This window comes from Rhynchophorus ferrugineus, unplaced genomic scaffold (genome assembly GCF_030347505.1).
Source record: "Rhynchophorus ferrugineus isolate W39M unplaced genomic scaffold, kcgeb_rfMv2 rfM9, whole genome shotgun sequence".
Lineage (NCBI taxonomy): Eukaryota > Metazoa > Arthropoda > Insecta > Coleoptera > Curculionidae > Rhynchophorus > Rhynchophorus ferrugineus.
In genome coordinates, this window is record NW_027472588.1 from 11,897,673 (window position 1) to 11,917,554 (window position 19,882).

General features: G+C 33.4%; 2 protein-coding genes across 2 annotated transcripts; one reads left to right on the forward strand and one right to left on the reverse strand.

The window, feature by feature from the left end:
- The first annotated feature begins 1,724 nt into the window (after positions 1-1,724).
- Oseg5 (intraflagellar transport protein Oseg5) lies at positions 1,725-18,589 on the forward strand. Its single transcript, XM_076413606.1, has 14 exons — positions 1,725-1,911; positions 5,366-5,530; positions 5,593-5,699; positions 9,721-9,899; positions 12,670-12,897; positions 16,485-16,633; positions 16,695-16,919; positions 16,975-17,138; positions 17,190-17,387; positions 17,487-17,748; positions 17,807-17,990; positions 18,051-18,190; positions 18,249-18,372; positions 18,432-18,589. Exons 1-14 carry the CDS (start codon positions 1,817-1,819, stop codon positions 18,495-18,497), a joined length of 2,286 nt encoding a protein of 761 aa, XP_076269721.1. The 5' UTR covers positions 1,725-1,816; the 3' UTR covers positions 18,498-18,589.
- Positions 18,517-19,868, reverse strand: RabGGTa (Rab geranylgeranyltransferase subunit alpha). The gene is made up of 5 exons (XM_076413620.1): positions 19,758-19,868; positions 19,468-19,703; positions 19,206-19,411; positions 18,832-19,158; positions 18,517-18,780 (listed from the first exon to the last, which is right to left on the reverse strand). Exons 1-5 carry the CDS (start codon positions 19,758-19,760, stop codon positions 18,629-18,631), a joined length of 924 nt encoding a protein of 307 aa, XP_076269735.1. The 5' UTR covers positions 19,761-19,868; the 3' UTR covers positions 18,517-18,628.
- Between the last annotated feature and the right edge of the window lie 14 nt (positions 19,869-19,882).

The window sequence follows — 19,882 nt, forward strand, 5'->3', positions numbered from 1 at the left end:
ATATTTCGTAATATTTTTGTTCAATTATTTTATTTAGATTAGAATTTTTTTGTATGTCAAAGCAAAACTGAACTAAAACTCAGAGTTAATTCGGCAACATTGCAATATTTCGACGTCACAAATATCCATGATGCATTACTAAAAAAACTTTAAATAGGCTATATAATTTTTATTTATAATCTTTTATGTTATGATCATAAACATGAAATATTAAATGAAGTAATATATGTTTACATAATAAATTAAAATAAGAATTAACAAAATTAGGCGCTTTATTTTTTATAATACAGAAATTATATTAAAGTAATGTATTTATAATCATTTAAAAATAGGTATATTAGGTCTATAAAGTATATGACTAAAATAATTAATAAAAAGTCCAAAGAAAAAAGTGTCATATAGTCTATTTAAAGTTTTTGTTTGATCAAGATGTTTAATGTAATACTTCCCGCAATTTGTTTTAGAATCATACAATATTTATTCATTTTATTCTAATTAAAAAGAGACACAATGCTGTTTGATTAGCTCGAACACGTAAACGAATGAGCCTGTCAAAGTGGTCCAGTTGTCAGACGTATGCAATATTCTTGGAAGCAATAGTGATAAGAGGTTATAACTCTAACCTACAAACTATTGTGACTGTATAATTAACCGTAGTTTTTATATATTTAAATTATATTTAATAAAAAAAAATCAATTATTTTACTTAGTTTAGAATTTTGTTGTATGTCAAAGCCAAACTGAACTAAAACTCAAGAGTTGATGCGGTAACATTGCGATGTTTTAACGTTGCAAATTTCGATGACGCGTATACAAATAAACTTTGAATACACTATAGTTATATTTTTTATTACATATTTATCAATTACCGTTAATAATTCATAATTTCTTTTATTTGTCCCATATGTCTCATCTAGGCAACTTATTTAATTACTTTCACTTTATCTACATATTTTTCACTACTTCATTTATGTATTTTTTATCTTTTGTACAAATAAAAACATTTATTTCCCGCAACATTATAGAATGGTTCATCAATCAATAAATCATCTCAATTATCAATCATCTTTCTGAAAAATGCTTCTGACACTTGTAACAAAATAGACATAATAACAGTAGCCAACAATCACTACAGCTAAGTATTAGTGTAAGAAAATAATAATTAGTGGAAAACAGATTTAGAAAAATATATATTCTAAATATTAAAAATATTATTTACTCTAAACGGATAGTATACAATGTCCTTTTTCCAAGATCAAAACATAACACCTAAAAATGTTTAACAAGAGAGTCAACAATTTCAACTCACTTTTTTTGTATAGTATTTGAAATGCAATTTTTTTAAAATCTAAACTGACATTTGACGTTTCAAGACTGAGCCATCTCTGGATAAAAAACTACTTCTAAACAACTATAATGGAATAATGGAACACCGACAGATTATTAATGATATTAAACGCAAAATATTTTAAAATTATTTGACATATATTGGCAATAACGTCATAAAATTCAATAGTATACTAATTTAGGGTTTTATTTTTTCCTAACTACATAACAGTTAAGATATTTAATTACAGTATTTGAGTAATAAACTATAACCAGTTCATTATACAACACAAAATACATAATAAACTTCAAAGTGACAAGTTCGACGTAAGAAAAGGCACGATATTAAATTAAAAGCGTAGCCCGCTTGACGGGTCGTCATGGCAATATTTCTACGGCACTACAAACAAAACAAATACTAATCAAGAACCGACGACGAACTTCACCACAAATATTTGACGTCTAATTCGTAAACAGCCGGTTATTTGGCATGAAGTTTAAAGTGACTCTTAGCCAGAAACTGGACCGAACCGTTCCGGTCACTTGCGTAGGATGGAGTAACACTGAGGAAGTTTACTCAATTAGGTAAGCTCTAATCTGCATTTTAATGATTGTCTTCAAGGCACTTGTCATAATTATTTCGATGTAAACCAATCACTGTCATAATGATTATAGTCGTAAAAGTTATGTTTATATTTTTTTGGGTTAATAACATGCAAAAGTTTCGCTACGTCCAATGTCTAGATGGTGTTATAATCGCTCTTTCAAATAATTTGATTGGTTTAAATCTCCATTATAGGCACCTGTAGGGAAAAAATTGATTGGTTCTTTGATCCAATTTGCCACGCAGGTGCAACACGTGACAGTCCTGACGTCACGTTTCATTAACCAATGAAATTTAAATAAAAAATAATAAATTAAAACATAAAGGATAAAAGGATAAGGGCATGAGATATTACCCTGCATCTATTAAATCACCCACAACTTAATATACTAAGAGTTTTATGAAATAACCTCAAATATATACTACGGTACAACGTAGTGCAACACGTGACAGTCCTGACGTCACGTTTCATTAACCAATGAAATTTAAATAAAAAACAATAAATAAAAACATAAAGCATAAAAGGATAAGGGCATGAGATATTGCCTTACCTCTATTAAATCAGCCACAACTTAATATACTGAGAGTTTTATGAAATAACCTCAAATATATACTACGGTACAACGTAGTACAACACGTGACAGTCCTGACGTCACGTTTCATTAATCAATGAAATTTAAATAAAGAACAATAAATAAAAACATAAAGGATAAAAGGATAAGGGCATGAGATATTGCCTTACCTCTATTAAAACAGCCACAACTTAATCTACTGAGAGTTTTATGAAATAACCTCAAATATATACTACGGTACAACGTAGTACAACACGTGACAGTCCTGACGTCACGTTTCATTAATCAATGAAATTTAAATAAAAAACAATAAATAAAAACATAAAGCATAAAAGGATAAGGGCATGAGATATTGCCTTACCTCTATTAAATCAGCCACAACTTAGTTCACCGATAGTTTTACGAAATAATCTCAAATATATACTGCGGTACAACGTAAAATTTTGTTTATTGTTACTGGAACATCTGGAACTGAAAATATGGTATCAAGTTGAATCTTCTCAACTCCTCGTAATACTTCCCCCTTAGTAAAGAATGTAAATTATCTAAAACACCTGTTCATCACGTCATGTTCATCCTCTTCACAATAGCTTAAAAGTAAATGAGATAGGAAAAAAATATGATGAGGCTTTAAATTATTTTGCAAATATGCTTGTTGAGGGATGTATAATCCTGAATCCGTGAACTCCAATAAATGCAAAATAATTTTCCTAGCAATCTTAGTTAAGTAGTCTTAAGTCAATATGTTTATTCGGATAGTTACTCAAATTATTTTTCAATACAACAAAACACGCAGTAACAATCATAAATTTATTTCATACTTAATCCAGTCAGTTTGAGGTCTTTCGTATTATCTATCTTCTTCGGATGTTACTTCAAAGAAAAGCGGTACTGCATTTTTTTTACTGTGCATCCGGATACACAACACTTCCTAGATCGAGAATTCGCTTTACTTATTGTACTACCGACTTATATATACTAATGAAGTAATAATCTTTAAACGCACTATTCCTACGTCAGGCATACTGAAAATGGCACTTCATAGATCGAGGATCTATTATGTTGTACTACCCACTGATATTATACTAATGAACTAATATTTTAATCACTAAACCGTATAAAAAAAATTAAATATTCCTACGTAAAGCACACTGAAAATGTTCATAGAGTAATAGTAAAGAAATATTTTGTTGTAAGAACATTTGATTGGTTTTGTAAGTGTAGATGAGTAGTAAGTATTGAGATTTTTACATATTATACAACGAAAATGTTTAAAATTTATAATTTAAAAAAAATAGATCTAAATACCCACCCACATAATATAACAATTTTGACGGAGTTGCTAAGTATGGCATAAGATTACCTTGCCTCTATAAACTTTTATCTTATTTTGGTTTACGAACTATTACCTATAACAGATTGTAAACAAAAGTTTCATTTAACTTATTTTTTGAACATAGTTGCTGCCCTGTATCTTGGAGTTAAATATGATGTTTAATGGATCGAAAACAAAAATCCAGACTGTCTGAGCTAAGTAACGTTATGCCGCAACGTATTGGCATGGATACTTAACTAAAATACATAAATAAACATTCTTAAATTATACATTCTTTAAATAATTAACCCCTTAAAAATTGATGCTACTTTAATAAGCTTATTTTTAAAATGCAATGCAACTTGACACTATTCAAATGTTGATTGACTTTGCGATAGTTTCATATTTTCAACATTGTTCAGTTTGAACACATTCTAGATTTATACACTGACCAATATTTTGTTAGTAACAAGATGATAAATATAAATTTTCTAAAAAAACAGTATATTTCAGTATATAACCAGTGTAATTCAAAGTTAACTTGTACATACGTCATCTAAATTTGTGACGTCAAAACGTCGCACTGTTGCCGCATCAACTCTGGGTTTTACTTCAGTTTGACTTTGACATACAATAATATTCTAATCTAAATAATATAATTAAACAAAAATGTTATCAAATTTAATTTATTTTAACATTATAGTATATCTAAAATCTAAAGTTAATTATACAGCCACAATACTTTATAGGTTAGAGTTATAACCTCTTATCACTATTGCTTTCAAGAATTTTGCTTACGTCTGACAACCGGGCGATTTTGACAGGCTCATTCGTTTACGCGTTCGAACTAATCAGACAGCACTGTGTCTGTTTTAACTACAATAAAATGAGAAGGAGAATATTGTCTGATTCTAAAACGAATTTACAAATTGGGTCAGGCAATACATTAAACATCTTGATAACGTATGTACTAAATAACTTTGAATAGAAAACGCTACGTATATAATTGTATACCTACCAAGTAAAAGCAATGAGGGATTTTTTACATATATTTGACGTATTTTTAATAAGAGTCAGAAACTTCTTGAAAGGAGAACAGTGCCTTATTATTTTGCTTTCAGTAGACCAGGTTATACTTTCTGGAAAACTAATTAGAAACCCGCTAAAACAACTGTTCATATCTGTACTCAGAATATGCCAACAAGAATAAAAACAAACACACCAAAAAAACGAAACGAACCAATCAAAGGCCTTGACGGTTCTTAGTATAGCGATTAAAACAAGTAATAAGTTTAAAATAGTGACATATAGATATTGGACTTTTCGAAAATTGACTATTAATTTAATAGAATTAAACCTCCCTTTTATCTGTGGCTAATAAACATGACAAGTGTAATAAAAATAAACGTAAAGAAATTATTCACAACCTTAACTTGTTATTTAACCAACTAATTTATTTCTATAATATTATCGTAAGTGCAAGAAAACTAAACTTAAGCTCTGTTAAATTGAAGTGATAAATTTTCGTCCTGTAAAAATATTTTTCAGTGATGACAACCAAATTCTGTCGTGGTCAGTTTCAATCAATCAACCGACGAGAATCGCTCAACTGGACAAAGACCTATTTGCCACTGACATGCAATTTCTTCCGAGAATGGGATCAACGCTTGGCAAACATGGCGATTTAATTTTAGTTACGTGCGCTGACGGAAAGTGAGAGAAAATGAGTTCGGAATTTTGTCGAAACGTCCAGAATTATTTCAATGTTTTCCTAGGTTCCACATAATTAATAAAACTGGGAGAATCGAACGAAGCGTGGAGGGCCATAAAGGGGCAATATTGGTGGGACAGTGGGGTAACGACGGTACAGGATTGTTAACAGGTATTTAACAAGTTATATAGCTCAGTAAAATAAGTGACTAATTATGAAAACTGTACTACAGACTCGTGATTATTATATAGTATATCAAAAGAAGTTTTGAACTTCGCAAACATGTTGCCATATCAACTCTGAGTTTAGTTTAGAGTTTGGGGGGAGGTTTTTATGTAGTTGTATCCCCTGAAGACCTAATCCACATATAATTTTATGCTTAGTTCTTGTTTCCTTCGGTACAGTGTTTCATTGTAAAGATATTTTGAGATCACCGTATTCCTCCTTAGTTACTTATACCACAACCTGTATGCATCTTTCTTGATAAAACTAGATTTAATCACTACATTCTCCTTAATACATTTACCATATCTGCATAACAGTTATCCTTTCTCTCCTGGCATATTTTAACCTAATACTCATATATATTCTGAACAATTACACGCATATCTGTGCAAGTAAATCTTTTATACTCTCTAGAATAACATTTCCTACAGTTATCATATATTAATTATATACTCACCTTTAGTTGTTTCCACTCTCATCACCCTGTCTTATAAATTGGCAGCATTGAATCATATTATATTCAGAAAGTTTCATTCAGGTGAATAACTAAGCTGTTAATTTCCAATCTATCTAACAATTTTTAAGACAATGTTTACGATTTTCAATTAATATTTGTTATCATAACACTATTTTCATTATCATTTTGCCATTAGGTATAAATGCCACTGGTCCCTTTTTGAAATATCCATATCTCATCTAAATACATAAATTGAAATAATAAGTATTCCTTCATATAGCATACAATAAAATATGCTTCTAAAAAAGTGTTCTTTTAAAAGCAATATCGGGTTATTCCATTAGACCTCTTCGATTCTTTTCAGACTAACGTTTCCTCTGAATTAATTTTATTAAATTATGTTTATAGTGAAAAACTACTCACTGTTTTTATACATTTCATATATTTAATCTCTGATAGAACTAACATCAAGCTGATCTCGATTCATCACCCGCTTCATATCTAATATTCAGTGCAGTTGCAACACGCTAAAAAATATTTTAAATAAAATTCGCAGCAAATTAACATTTTACAGTAAAAATTCTTACATTTCTAACAAATTTTACTGGCAAGAGGGGGCCTCCATTATCTCGTTCCTGTTCAAAGTAACTGAGACGCAATCTGTTTTGACAGGAATTTGAAATGTATTATAAAACTATTGTTTTGAAGAATTTTTCATACGCTTGACAACCGGACGATTTTTGCAGGCTAGTTCGGTTACACGTTCGAACTTATCAGATAGCATTTTGTTTCTTTTTAACTAGAATAAAATGTGAAAGAAAATACTGTCTAATTCTAAAACGAATTTGCAAATCGCGGCAGACGAAGCCCATTCATGGATTTTTGTCATCGTCTTCACTGACTTATCACACGGTGCATTGGCTTGGTGAAGCATCACTTTCTTTTTCTTCAAATGCGGCGATTTCGTCCTTCAAACGGTCCAATAACCCTATGTAATAGTCGTTGTTGATGGTTCTTCCTTTTTCAAGGTAGTCAATGGAAATTACTCTATGCGCATCCCAAAATATAGACGCCATAACCCTGCCAGTCGACTGTAGCGTTTTCCCACGCTTTGGAGCTGGTGCATCGTGTGCAGTCCTCTCGGATGACTATCGATTGGACTTCGGAGTGAAATGATGGAGCCATGTTTCATCCATTGTCACATATCGACGCAAAAACTCGAGTTTATTACGCTTGATCTTCTTCAAACACTGCTCCGAACCATCAACTCGTCATTGTTTTTGGTCAAAAGTGAGCTTGCGCGGCACCCACTTTGCACAGAGCTTTCTCATACCCAAATATTCCTGAATGATATGATGTACACGTTCAGTTGATATCTTTAGAGTGTCTATTTGCTGGCTATTAGCTATTTCATTCAATTTCAATTTACGATCATTCAAAATCATTTTGTGTCGGTAACGGCACCGTCTTCGGTGCTCATTTCACCACGTCTAAACTTACCATACCAATACTTGATGGTTGATTTTCCTGGGACAGTGCCCGGAAACTCGGCATCAAGCCAAATTTTTGCTTCAATTTTATTGTTTCCCTTCAAAAAGAAATATTTTATCAACACTCTAAATTCCTTTTTATCCATTTTTTTCACAATAACAAAAGTTGTTTTACTCAAAATGCTATAATTCACAAACTAATGATCCGACAGCTGTCAAATTTATACACGCCTCTTTTGAGGGTTAGGGATAACTAAAAAACTGGATTTAATTCTTGTAACGCCATCTATGTGTCAAGCCGGGGACATTTTGAATTGACCTGTTAAATTAAGTCAAAGATAAACAACAAACAATATCAAACGATTACACCACAAACTTTCCGATACCCCAAACAGGAGGCCGGGAAATTTATGGAAAAATAAACTTTATTTCCACGTCTTAATTACGAGCGAGACGGTAATCCCGACCACACCTAAACGCCGTCGCAATCCTCTTAGAAATGGCTGATGGCAAAACGGTAATTCCCTCATTTTAATGTCTCTCCTCAGCTGTTCACTTAAGACAGAAGATTTCGGTTATACAATCCCGCTTTTCTAAAAGCAATTTCCTGTCATGTTTTAATGCACCATAAAAGCTGGCTGGGTCGCAAGGACGGCTCTTCGTTAGATCGCGCCGTACCGAGCACGATACAGAACTAATGAAATCAATTTGGGTTTTAGTTAATTATGTACAGAAGTTACGGGGGGCGCTGGCGTAAGAGGGGAGGGCGCAAATTTGCCTCGTTAAAAAATAAATGGTATGAGTTGCTAGACGACAGCAAAAGCACCCTGACATGAGTGTGCATTGACCAGAACTGCTCATGCATGTGTATGTATTCTAAATTGGCTTTAGATTTCAAAACTACGTATATAGTATTTTCAAAGTTATTTTGTAAATATGTCACTTAAAATTCTGACGCCAGAACGTCGCAATGTTGCCGCATCAACTCTAAGGTTTAGTTCATACAACACAATTCTAAACTAAACAATTCTAAACTAAATAAATTAACCAAGTAACCAAACCAAACCAAACCAAGATGTTATGAACATGAATTTATTTTAACATTATTATACATCGAAAAACTGCAGCTAATTTTAAAGACACAATAGTTTATATGTTAGAGTTATAATCTCTTATCACTATTGCTTTCAAGAATTGATTAAAATTGAATTGAATAAAATTGATCACTGAATTTTATCTAATACATTTAGCATATCTACAAAACACTATTCATCCTCTCCTCATATATTCTAACTTAAAGCTCATATTTATACACATAAATCTTTCACCCCCTACAATACCATTTTCTACAGTTATACTCTATTAATTATGTGTATTATGCTTTAGTTATTTCCACTCTCATCAATCAATCTGCCTCAGGAATTTCCAGAATTTTACAGTATTATCACATATCTTGAAGGTTTCCTTTAGTCACTGTCGCTTTCGAGTCACTGTCCTAGTCAATCACTAAACTGTCAGTTTCCAGTCTGTTTAAAACATGTTCAAGATTCCACTATTTGTCAATTTCTCCTGTGTGTCTGATGAAGTTCATCCAAACCGAAAGGTGTTATTGTAGACAATTTTTTCCAGATATCTACTTGCTTTTATATCGTTTTCGACCTGCATATCTACTGTAGTTCTTTGCCATATCCCATAACAATTTGATTTGACTGAACACTAAGGCCATATTATTAAGTCATTATTATTCAGATTTACTATGTATGTTTTTTCAGGCCTATTTCTAAAATATTAAATTACATATAACACATAACTATTGTAAACATAAATTTAACCTATAAATTACTTCCTAACCACAACTCTCGTAAATAACAACACGTGCTTGTTTTCGCGCTTGCCATCTGTCAATCTAGTTTAGAGTAAACGCGCATGAACAGTTCTGACCAATATGCACGCACGCCAGGGTTCTTTTAGTATCGTCAAGTTTCTAGCAGGGTTATCTTTCTTTTTCTTTTTTCATTAGCTGGCGAGGACGGTTTCATTAAGATATGGTCCCGAGGTGGGATGCTGCGTTCCACAGTGGTGAGCAGTGACAGTTCGGTATATGGAGCCTGCTGGTCTCCCGATAGTCAGAGCATAGCTTACACACAAGGAAAATGTGTTGTCATCAAGCAACTTGCACCCAACACCAAGCCATTACGAGTACGTATTACCAAGTCATGTTAATAGTGTTTGTTCATTAATATTAGGCCCTTGCATATATTTTGGTACACTATGCGTGCCAATTCGATACATATGAGATTTATCTACATCAAATAACAGTTTTCCATTTAGCAGTTATTTAGTTATTCAGTTTATAAAGACGCTGATAATGGATATAAATAATATTTGATTGGAAGACCTCCGAAGTCAGTTCATGAATCAACTATTTTCAGAGGTTTACATGCAATAGAAAGAACCAAAAGGAGGATAAATCACTATCAGACGCATTAACTGGACTTTCAACATCATGACTTTATTACTCACCAGACCAAAAAAAAGAAGAGCATTCTTTTTGGCGTATATCTGTAGTGTACTACAACAATCCCAATCCTAAAAAAAAACATGGGTGAGTCCAGAAGAGCCATCCACATCAACACAGAAGCGGAATATATATGACTATACTCCATTAATGGAGTGCTACTCCATTTATGCAAGTGTGTTATGAGTTGCTAAAACTGAATGAACAAATGGAACGACGTATTGTGGGAAAAACAATCAGCAAGAGTATGTAATAAACGCAAAGTCATGTTACATAACAATACTTAGCAACATGTTCCAAGAGTTGTGAAGGGAAATTTGGAATATTTTATCTCGGATGGGAAATAGAGAACTGAGGTTTGTGAGAAGAAGGCAAATCCCTCTGATTATCGCGTGCTTTAATCGATGCCGATGCCGTTTATAAGTACGTGCAACGAAATATCCAGATGAATCCACTGCAAAGGGAAAGTAATTTCTACAATTAGTTAAGCATCTCAAATACCAAACATTACCAAACCTATTAGTCTGTAGAAAAACTCATAGGATGTATCATAGCAATCCTCTTTATTCTGAGTAATATACGTATTATAAAGAAATTGCTTCTAGATTGACCAATGCGGCAAAAATGTGTTTGTTATAATGAACTTCAACATGGCTTCCAACATGTTTATTAAAACAGTTCATTAAAAACCGACGTTTCATCACTCTGCATCTTCACGGTGGAAGATTTAGGCTCTCCTAATTAGACTGTCCTATTTAATCAAATATCTACCACAACTGTGTTTCAAATTTGTTGATCAATTACCGGAAGTCCGATAGAGTTGCTCTTATAAAGTTTTGTTGAGATTATTTTAGTGTTTATGGACCTCAAAAACCTCTCGATGTTATTATCCTTTAAAATAGTCGACTTTATCGGACCGTATGTTAGGGCTTGATAAACATTGGCTGAACCCTGAACGAAGAATAACCGCAGTATTCACTTCGATAAAGTCAATGTTCTAGCCGCTCCAATAATGCCATTTTAAAACAAATCATCAAGAAGACAATGCTCGCGTTCTTTTTTTTATAACATCTTTATTAGATACACTCAGTACAATCTTAATTTACAATTAATTTATTACTACTTTTCATTTGTACTTGGATTAATTCACAAGTAAGACGAGTGCAAGAAAATACATCAATATGTATTCCTCAATAATAAAATTATAATAATTTATAGCTATAGTTTACACTAAAGGTACACTTTATATAAGTTCATATGGTTTGGTTCGCTTCAATCTTCTGACATCCTGCGCGCTGTCCAGCAGTTGTATTGCGTCCACGTATGATTTAGTGATCTTCATGATGAAATCTTGGATAACTTCGCAAATCCATTTGATTTCCAGGTCAACGTGCAGTTCTTCGTCGGTTACGTAGCGTTAGGCATTGGTAATCAATCGAAGAACCTTTCTTTGACAGCGTTAGGCATAGATCCAAACCATAGGTCCAAATTGGCTTTATAATTGTCTTATAAATCAACCTCTTTGATTTTAGATAAAGTTGAGAGTATCTTCCGATTAACCAGTATAGTTGTCTAATGTATTTTGCTTTATGTCTAACATGATGTTTCCAATTTAATCTACCGTCAAGATGGATTCCGAGGTATTTAGCTGATTCTGCTTAAGGAATCGGGCATCCATTGAGTGATATAATTAAGTTTTATTATTTCGCCGCAATGCAAAATTGACGTGGACAGATTTGGGGCTATTAAGTTGAATTTTCCAAACTTTCGTCCATTTGTAGGTTTTGTTGACTGTCATTTATACTTTTTCTACTGCCCTAGGCGGAGATATGTCGTTTGCCATAATAATTCTGTCGTCAGCAAAGTTCCAAGTACTGTTTCTTTTGTTTCTGGAATGTCAGCAGTGTAGAGCAGATAAAGGAGAGGTCCTAAAACGCTACCTAGTGGAACTCCAGCCGAGATACTTTTAAATGTCGAGAACGCCATTTCGTGCGATACTCTGAATTTTCTTCCGAAAAGATATGACTCCAGCAATTGACAATAGTTACGCGGTAACAATTTGGTCATCTTACAGATTAATCCCAAATGCCAAACCCGATGAAAAGCTTGTGAGACATCCAGGAATATTGCAGGGCAGTAGATCACATTCATGAACACAAAACAATCTCAATAGAAGAAGAAAATCAATAGAGACCAACTCTAACAGTTTAATATACTTTCCCCACCCCAAAAGTAACTTCTTATGGGTACTCCCAATGATAATTCTTAAATTTTAATATTTTTCGTAACAAGCCATGAGGGATGAATATTTCAGAACTACATGAATGAATTAGTTATCCGTTACATTATCTTAAAAAGATTAGCACTAAGGTTAAAAAAATTGTTACGTTGTGTGAAAACACGCAGACCTAAATATTTTGAGAATTCCATCATATTATGTGATTCTTACAGTGGAAAGCTCACGAGGGTTTAGTGCTGTGTTTGGTTTGGAGTGCAGCGGCAGACATATTAGTATCTGGAGGAGAGGACTGTAAATATAGAGTATGGGATAATCAAGGCAGGCCTATGTTTTCCAGCGCCCACCACGATCATCATATAACATCCATCGCCTGGACACCAGCAGGAGATTTATTCGCAGTCGGATCTTATAACACCCTGAGGCTCTGCGATTATTCCGGAGTAAGTTGTAGTTGTGGTAACGAGAGAATGGTATGATAAGTGCCTGGTCTTGGAAAGAAAACCTATTTTGAAGTGTGAAATATATCTTATTAATTTTATCTTACATTAGATGTGCAATCTTAATTAAATTATTACTATTGTTCTGTTATACTTGCACTAATAGACAAGCAAGGCGAGTACGGGATTAATACATCACTATGTATTTTCCAAATTAACATGAAACTAAACTACTTGAGCTAATGTTAAGAATAAAACTTATACACTAAACATGTTCGTATGGTTTGGTTTGTTTCAATCGTCTGATTTCCTGCGTGTTGTGCAGTAGCTGTGTTGCTTACACGTTACTGTGATTTAGCAACCTTATTTCATGTTTTAGTGCGAAATCTTGAATCCCTTCGTATATCCATTTGATTTCGAGGTCGAGGTCATCGTATAGCTCTTCGTTGGTTACGCAACGATAAGCATTGGTAAATAGTCTTATAACTTTGCTTCGGCATTGAATTACTTGTTTGATGTTTTAGTGCAAGCCCATGGATCCAAATTGGTTTTGTGATTGACTAATAAACTAATTTCTTTGATTTTAGGTCAAGTTGAGAGTGTCTTCCAACTAACCAGTACATTTTCTTGACTTTGAATCTAATCTGCTCTGCTTTTTGTATGACATGATGTTTCCAATTTAACCTACCATCGAGATGTTTGCCGAGGCATTTAGCTGCTGATTCTGCTTGAGGGGCGGGCATCCGTCAAGTGATATAATTAAGTTTTTGTCATTTCGCCGCAACGTAAAATTAACATGGACAGATTTGGGGCTATTAAGCTGTATTTTCCAGTCTAATCCATTTATAGATCTTGTTGATTGTTACTTGTACTTTTTCTACAGCCTAAGGAAGAGATATATCTTTTGCCATCATAACTGTGTTATCGGAAAATGTTTCAAGTTCTGTTTCTTTTGTTATTGGGATATCAGCAATATAAAGCAGAGATAGGATTGGTACCAAGACACTACCCTGGGGAACTCCAGCCGAAATAGGTTTAAGTGTTGAGAAGGCCCCTTCATGCAAGACTCTATAAATTTCCTGTCGAAAAGATATGATGGCAGTAGTCGACAGTAATTCCGCAGTAGCAATTTGCTCCTCTTATAGATTAATCCCAAATGCGATACTCGGTCAAAAGCTTATGAGACGTCCAGAAATATTGCAGGGCAGTATTTCTTTTCTTCGAATACCTTTTCTACAACCTCTGTTACTCTGTGCACTTGGTCGATCGTCGAGTGATGATTTCGAAGTCCCAACTGGAAATCTGGTATTTCTATGAATTGTTTAATACATTTCAACGGCAGTTCTCAGATAATTTTGATATCGAAGGTAGGAGCGAAATAGACCTGTAAGATCCAACTTGTTCTACAGGTTTGTCAGGTTTTTAAGCATAATTATTCTAGAAATTAAAACATTCCGGAACATCTTTGAATCCAACTTATATTGGAGAAATCAGATTTAAATTTAGAGCTTCATCGGGTTAATATATAGGATTTGTATACATTGTAGATTCTATATCATTCGGTTGGAATATGTTAGCTAAATGTCTTGCGAATAATTCAGCTTTTTCATCGTTGCGTCGAACCCATTTATTCCGATCATTTTTAATAGGCGGTACTCCAACCATTGGTATTTTAAATCTCCGAGTTACTTTTCATAACGAGTATTCTTTGTCTGCTTCCGGGCTTAGTTAACATATTTTTCGAATCAACTCTGTTTGCATTCTTTAATCTTTTGATTTGTCTGATTACCAATTCTATTAAATATTGTTTTGTCCACAGCAATTTTGGTTCTGTTCAAATAAATTCCAACTATCTGGGTTAAATAGCCTTGAGCCAAAATATTGACAGGTTAATTGAAATGTCCCCGGTCTACTATAGTAAAACACATTTTTTTTGGCAAAATTAGTTTTTTATTCCCTTCAAGGGTGATACACTGATTATAGCGACCCTCCAACTTTACCATTTTTATAGTACGATTTGTCCTTTGTTTCAAAATAGGCCTCAGATTCGGCGATCACCCCTTCATTCAACGAAAATTTCTTCCGAACGAGCATTCCTTTGAGATCTGAGAACAGGAATTAGTCGCTGGGGGCCAGATCTGGAGAATACGGTGGATGAGGAAACAATTCGAATCCCAATTCATAGATTTTTGTCATCGTTTTCACTAACTTATGACACGGTGTATTATCTTGGTGAAGCAAGTATCTTGGTGGTCCAATAACGCTATGTAATAGTCGCTGTTGATTGTCCTTCCTTTTTCAAGGTAGGTAATGAAAATTATTCCATGCGCATCCCAAAATACAGACGCCATAACCTTGCCAGCCGACTGTTGCGTTTTCCCACGCTTTGTGCAGTCCACTCGGATGACTGTTTAACTGTTATGTGATAGAGCTATGTTTCATCCATTATCACATATTAACGCAAAAACTCGGGTTTATTACGCTTGATCATCTTCAAACACTGCTCGGAATCATCAACTCGTCGTTGTTTTTGGTCAAAAGTGAGCTCGCACGGCACCCACTTTGCACAGAGCTTTCTCATACCCAAATATTCGTGAATGATATGATGTACACGTTCAGTTGATATCTTTAGAGATCTTAGATATTATCATTCAATTTCACTTTACGTCAAATCGTTCAAAATCATTTTGTGGATTTTTTTAATGTTTTATTCGGTAACAACCTCTTTTGGGCATCCACTGCGTTCACCGTCTTTGGTCATCATTTCACCACGTCTAAACTTAGCATACCAATGCTTGATGGTTGATTTTCCTGGGGTAGTTTTTGCTTCAACTGTATTTTTTCCTTTCAAAAAAGCAATATTTTATCAACACGCGAAATTTATTTTTATCCATTTTTTTCACAATAACAAGATTTACTTCACTCAAAATGCTATAATTCACAAACTAACGCCGACAGCTATCAAATGTATACACGCATCTTTTGAGGGCTAGGGCTAACTAAAAAACATATGGATTTAATTCTAGTAGCGCCATCTATGTGTCAGGCCGGGGACTTTTCAATTGACCTGTTAGTTATGAGTATCTTAATCAATATACATTAGTAATTTATTTTAGATTTAAGTAAATGAGCCCCTTCAAAATAAGTCACACGCATACATCCTTAACCTAGCTCTTCCAAGGAAAATCCAAAGGTGTTGAAACTGAAGATACATTATAATCAAATAATAGTGATTATAATTAATTAAGTCACAAAAATGTTGCACGTATTCTATATCAGGCACGCAAAATGGCGTCATAAACAAACTGAAACAAACCAGAGGAAGAAACAATTACGTTATATAAATGAGCCAATGAAATGTCGTTGTAGGGCAATTCAAACGAACCAATCAAAATAATGGCCTCACTGCCTGGATTGGTGGGACCACTCAAAACATTTCATCGGTTTCGCCTATTTAAATTGATTAAACAACAATTAACAGTAAATTATCTTCAAATTCCTTACCATTAATTAATCTATTCCTGGTGTAGGCCAGATACTTATCATAAGGCTTTTGCATATAAATATATTATTATAGATCATATATTTAGTGGTCTAGATGTCTAGAAAAACCAACAACCGGGAGCATTTATAAAATAGCTTGGTCAAGTGACGGAACTCAACTCGCAGGTGCTTGTGCTAACGGACATGTATTTTTCGCCCATATAATAGAGAGACACGTCCATTATCTGAATTACACGTAACAGTTTTTCATGCCTGCCATTCATACAGAAGGATTATTCAATAAAATTTAATTTTAGGGCGTCTCTAAGCGAAAGAAAAGTGGTGACGGTGAAAAATATTTTAGATGACACTGTCGAGTATCTAGAACTGCCCGAGAGGGTCATTCAAATGGCGATGAGATACGATCACTTGGTACTAACTACACCGTCGCAATGTTTCATTTACGGAGCTAACAACTGGAATACTCCGTTTATTTTCGAGTTGAAAGATGGCGCTGTAAATCATTTGGAACTAACGGAGAAGTGGGCATCACAAACATTATCAAGTCGTACTTTAAAACCCCAATTTTTGTTTTAGAAACTTGCTGATCATTGAAAAAAATAATATCGGAATATATAACTACCAGGGGAAGTTAACCGGCCAACCAAGATGGCCAAATATGAGATTAGATTACCTAAGATCTGCCTTGATATCGTTTTCGAATGACGCTCTCGCCGTTAGAGACGCAAACGATCCAAAACGTATAAAAATGGATATTAAAATGCAATAAATTTAAGTAGGCTTTTTTTCAGTGATACACATCATAGACTTGTCTAATAATAGATACACAAACGAATCGTCAATAGCTGTCCAGCATACTGCGACTGTTGTCCAAATATCTCTGGATCAACAGGGCCCGCCAACTTGTCGAACTTTAGCAATTCTGGATAAATCCAAGGATTTACACATAGTACAAGTTAAAAGCGCAAGCAGATGCTTTTCAAAATTGGGTAAATTTAATATGTACACTAAAACGTATTTTGACGTCTTTTAAACAGACTGACAAATAAAACCATACGCAACCTACGATATATAGTGATAATTTTTAGGGAGAAAAATTGATTCATTTAAATGGAACTCCACGATAAACATCCTGGCGGCTATACAAGATGCGCAATTGATTGTATGGTATTGCCCATCCGCCGCGTTCAATTCAAAGCTATTACATATATGTTCATTGCAATATGACTCGCCGGAATTGGGCAGAAATCCAAGAATAAATGACTTTATCGGAAATTCGGTTTCGATTAGAAAGGCTGATGGGTCTTTGATTAGTGTGGCAATATCGCCCTTCCCTGAATTAATCCATAAGTAAGTACTCAAGCTGAATAATATGTTCGATTATCCGGAAAAAAAAAATATGTTATAGGAAAATCCAAGATAACAGATGGTCGGAGGCTCTTGATTTATGCAGAAGCGTTAATAACGATATGGTCTGGGCCTGTTTGGCCGTTTTGGCCACTCAATCAAACTCTGAAACTATTGATATAGCGGAAGAAGCTTTTGCTAATATAAACAATTATGAAAAAGTATTTTATATACAACATATAAAGGTATCAAAAACTAAATTTCAAAATTTTCTCTTCATTTAATTATTGTTAACATTATTTTAGACTCTACCTAGCAAAGCAGAACAGAAAGCTCACATGGCCTTATTGGGTGGTAAAACGGATGAAGCAGAATCCATACTACTTCACAATGGAATGGTATTTCAAGCCATTTACATTAACATTAATATACATAATTGGACTAGGTAAATCATAACACTCAAGCATACAACTAAAATAGATATTAATGATTTAAATTTTTAGGGCGTTAGATCTTGCAACAAAACATAAATCCCACATCGACACCGTGCTGTATCTTAGAGAAAAATATCTAGAAACGTTGGGTAAACCCGAAAACAACAACAAATATATTAGTTTAAGAGAAACGGTATATTTAATTTATTGGTATTGAAATATGTTATATCGAAATATTTCTTTTTGTTTAAGGTTAATATTGATGAACTCAAAATTAAGGAAAAAATTGCAACAGAACAAAATAGAATAAGGCATTGAAGTAATGGAATAAAGTACATTTTAGAGGGTGTATGATATATTACAAATAAATAAAACTTCACGTGTTGTTTAATAAAAGGAATGTACACTAACTATATAAGAATCATATAACAATAATTCAGTATCATCTGTCAATCCTTTAACTGTAGATATTGTTGATACTGACCTTTTCTCATAGGATCTAATTTCAACAGACGTTTATAATATAATACTCTATCATCAGTATGATCACCATCACTTAAAATTAAACTTCCTGTTAACCAACACTTTGCCATTAAAATCCCTAAAATAAACCTTAGTGAATATAAATTTAATTCTAAGAAAAACATAATACATTTGCAGTCAGGTTCTAACTCTTCCAACTGCTCAAATTGCTCCATTAACTTTTCCTTTTTATCTTTGGTTAAGGCTGGGTTACTTAAAACCCATCTCAAATAGAACCAGGCACTGCTATCAGCTGGATCAGTAAACACCGCACTCTCTACAAGAGATAATTCACCTTCCACGCATGACTGATCTAGCTCTCTTAATGTACTCCTATAATGCCAGGATGAATAATTTGAAAAATTTGCATTCAATCTATCAGTAGAAAATTTGATTTCCGATGTCAATGTGATTCCTATCTTGTTGATTAAAAGTCTTCTATAATCCCAACAATGAACTACAAATATATATAACATATATAATTTAAGTGTAGTAAATACTCACAATTCCTATCATCGTAATTTAAATATTTTGTGCACAACATAAATTCCTTTTCCCAATTTGGTTTTGGATGAAGAAGCAATACCCAATAACGATGATGCCAAGAACCATATGATTTTGGGTTTGCAACAAGGCATTGTTCAGTTAGTGAAATTTCTGTATTAAGAAACTGTCCAAATTTCTCTTCTCCCTCTACTTCGTCTTCTTTACTATAACATATATCAAGAGATACCTAACAATAAACAAATACATTCTACTCTATTACCTTTTATCCTGTTCGATTAATATAACTTCCTTACGATAATTCCACAATGTATAAATATCTGGATTCACACATAGTAACTGAGCAGATATTCCGAAAGATTCTTTATCATATGTTTCTTTTTGTCTTGATGATAAAATCTTCTTCATCCCCATTTGATAAGCCACTAATTTTTTTTGTTGTTCTTTTTTTTTCTCTGCTTTCTGCTCTTCACTAGATTTAACTTTTAATCTTCCGTGCTAAAACACAAGGTATTAAACAGGAAAACTATTGTGAAAAAAAAACAAAAATACCATTTTTATAATATTTAACTATCTAGTTATTCGGGAGACTCTATGCCTCTAACCTATAATACGTAATTTGACGTTCCTGTCAACATGTAATCAAAATTAACACTTGGGTATTTAATTGGCATATA

Coding starts and splice junctions, on each gene's coding strand:
- Oseg5 (XM_076413606.1), top strand. CDS start 1,817: ATGAAGTTTAAAGTGACTCTTAGCCAGAAACTGGACCGAACCGTTCCG. Junction 5,531..5,592: donor GTTACGTGCGCTGACGGAAA/GTGAGAGAAAAT, acceptor ATGTTTTCCTAG/GTTCCACATAATTAATAAAA. Junction 17,749..17,806: donor TTCCCTGAATTAATCCATAA/GTAAGTACTCAA, acceptor AATATGTTATAG/GAAAATCCAAGATAACAGAT.
- RabGGTa (XM_076413620.1), bottom strand. Junction 19,412..19,467: donor TTAATCGAACAGGATAAAAG/GTAATAGAGTAG, acceptor TATATGTTATAG/TAAAGAAGACGAAGTAGAGG. Junction 18,781..18,831: donor GTTAGAACCTGACTGCAAAT/GTATTATGTTTT, acceptor GGTTTATTTTAG/GGATTTTAATGGCAAAGTGT.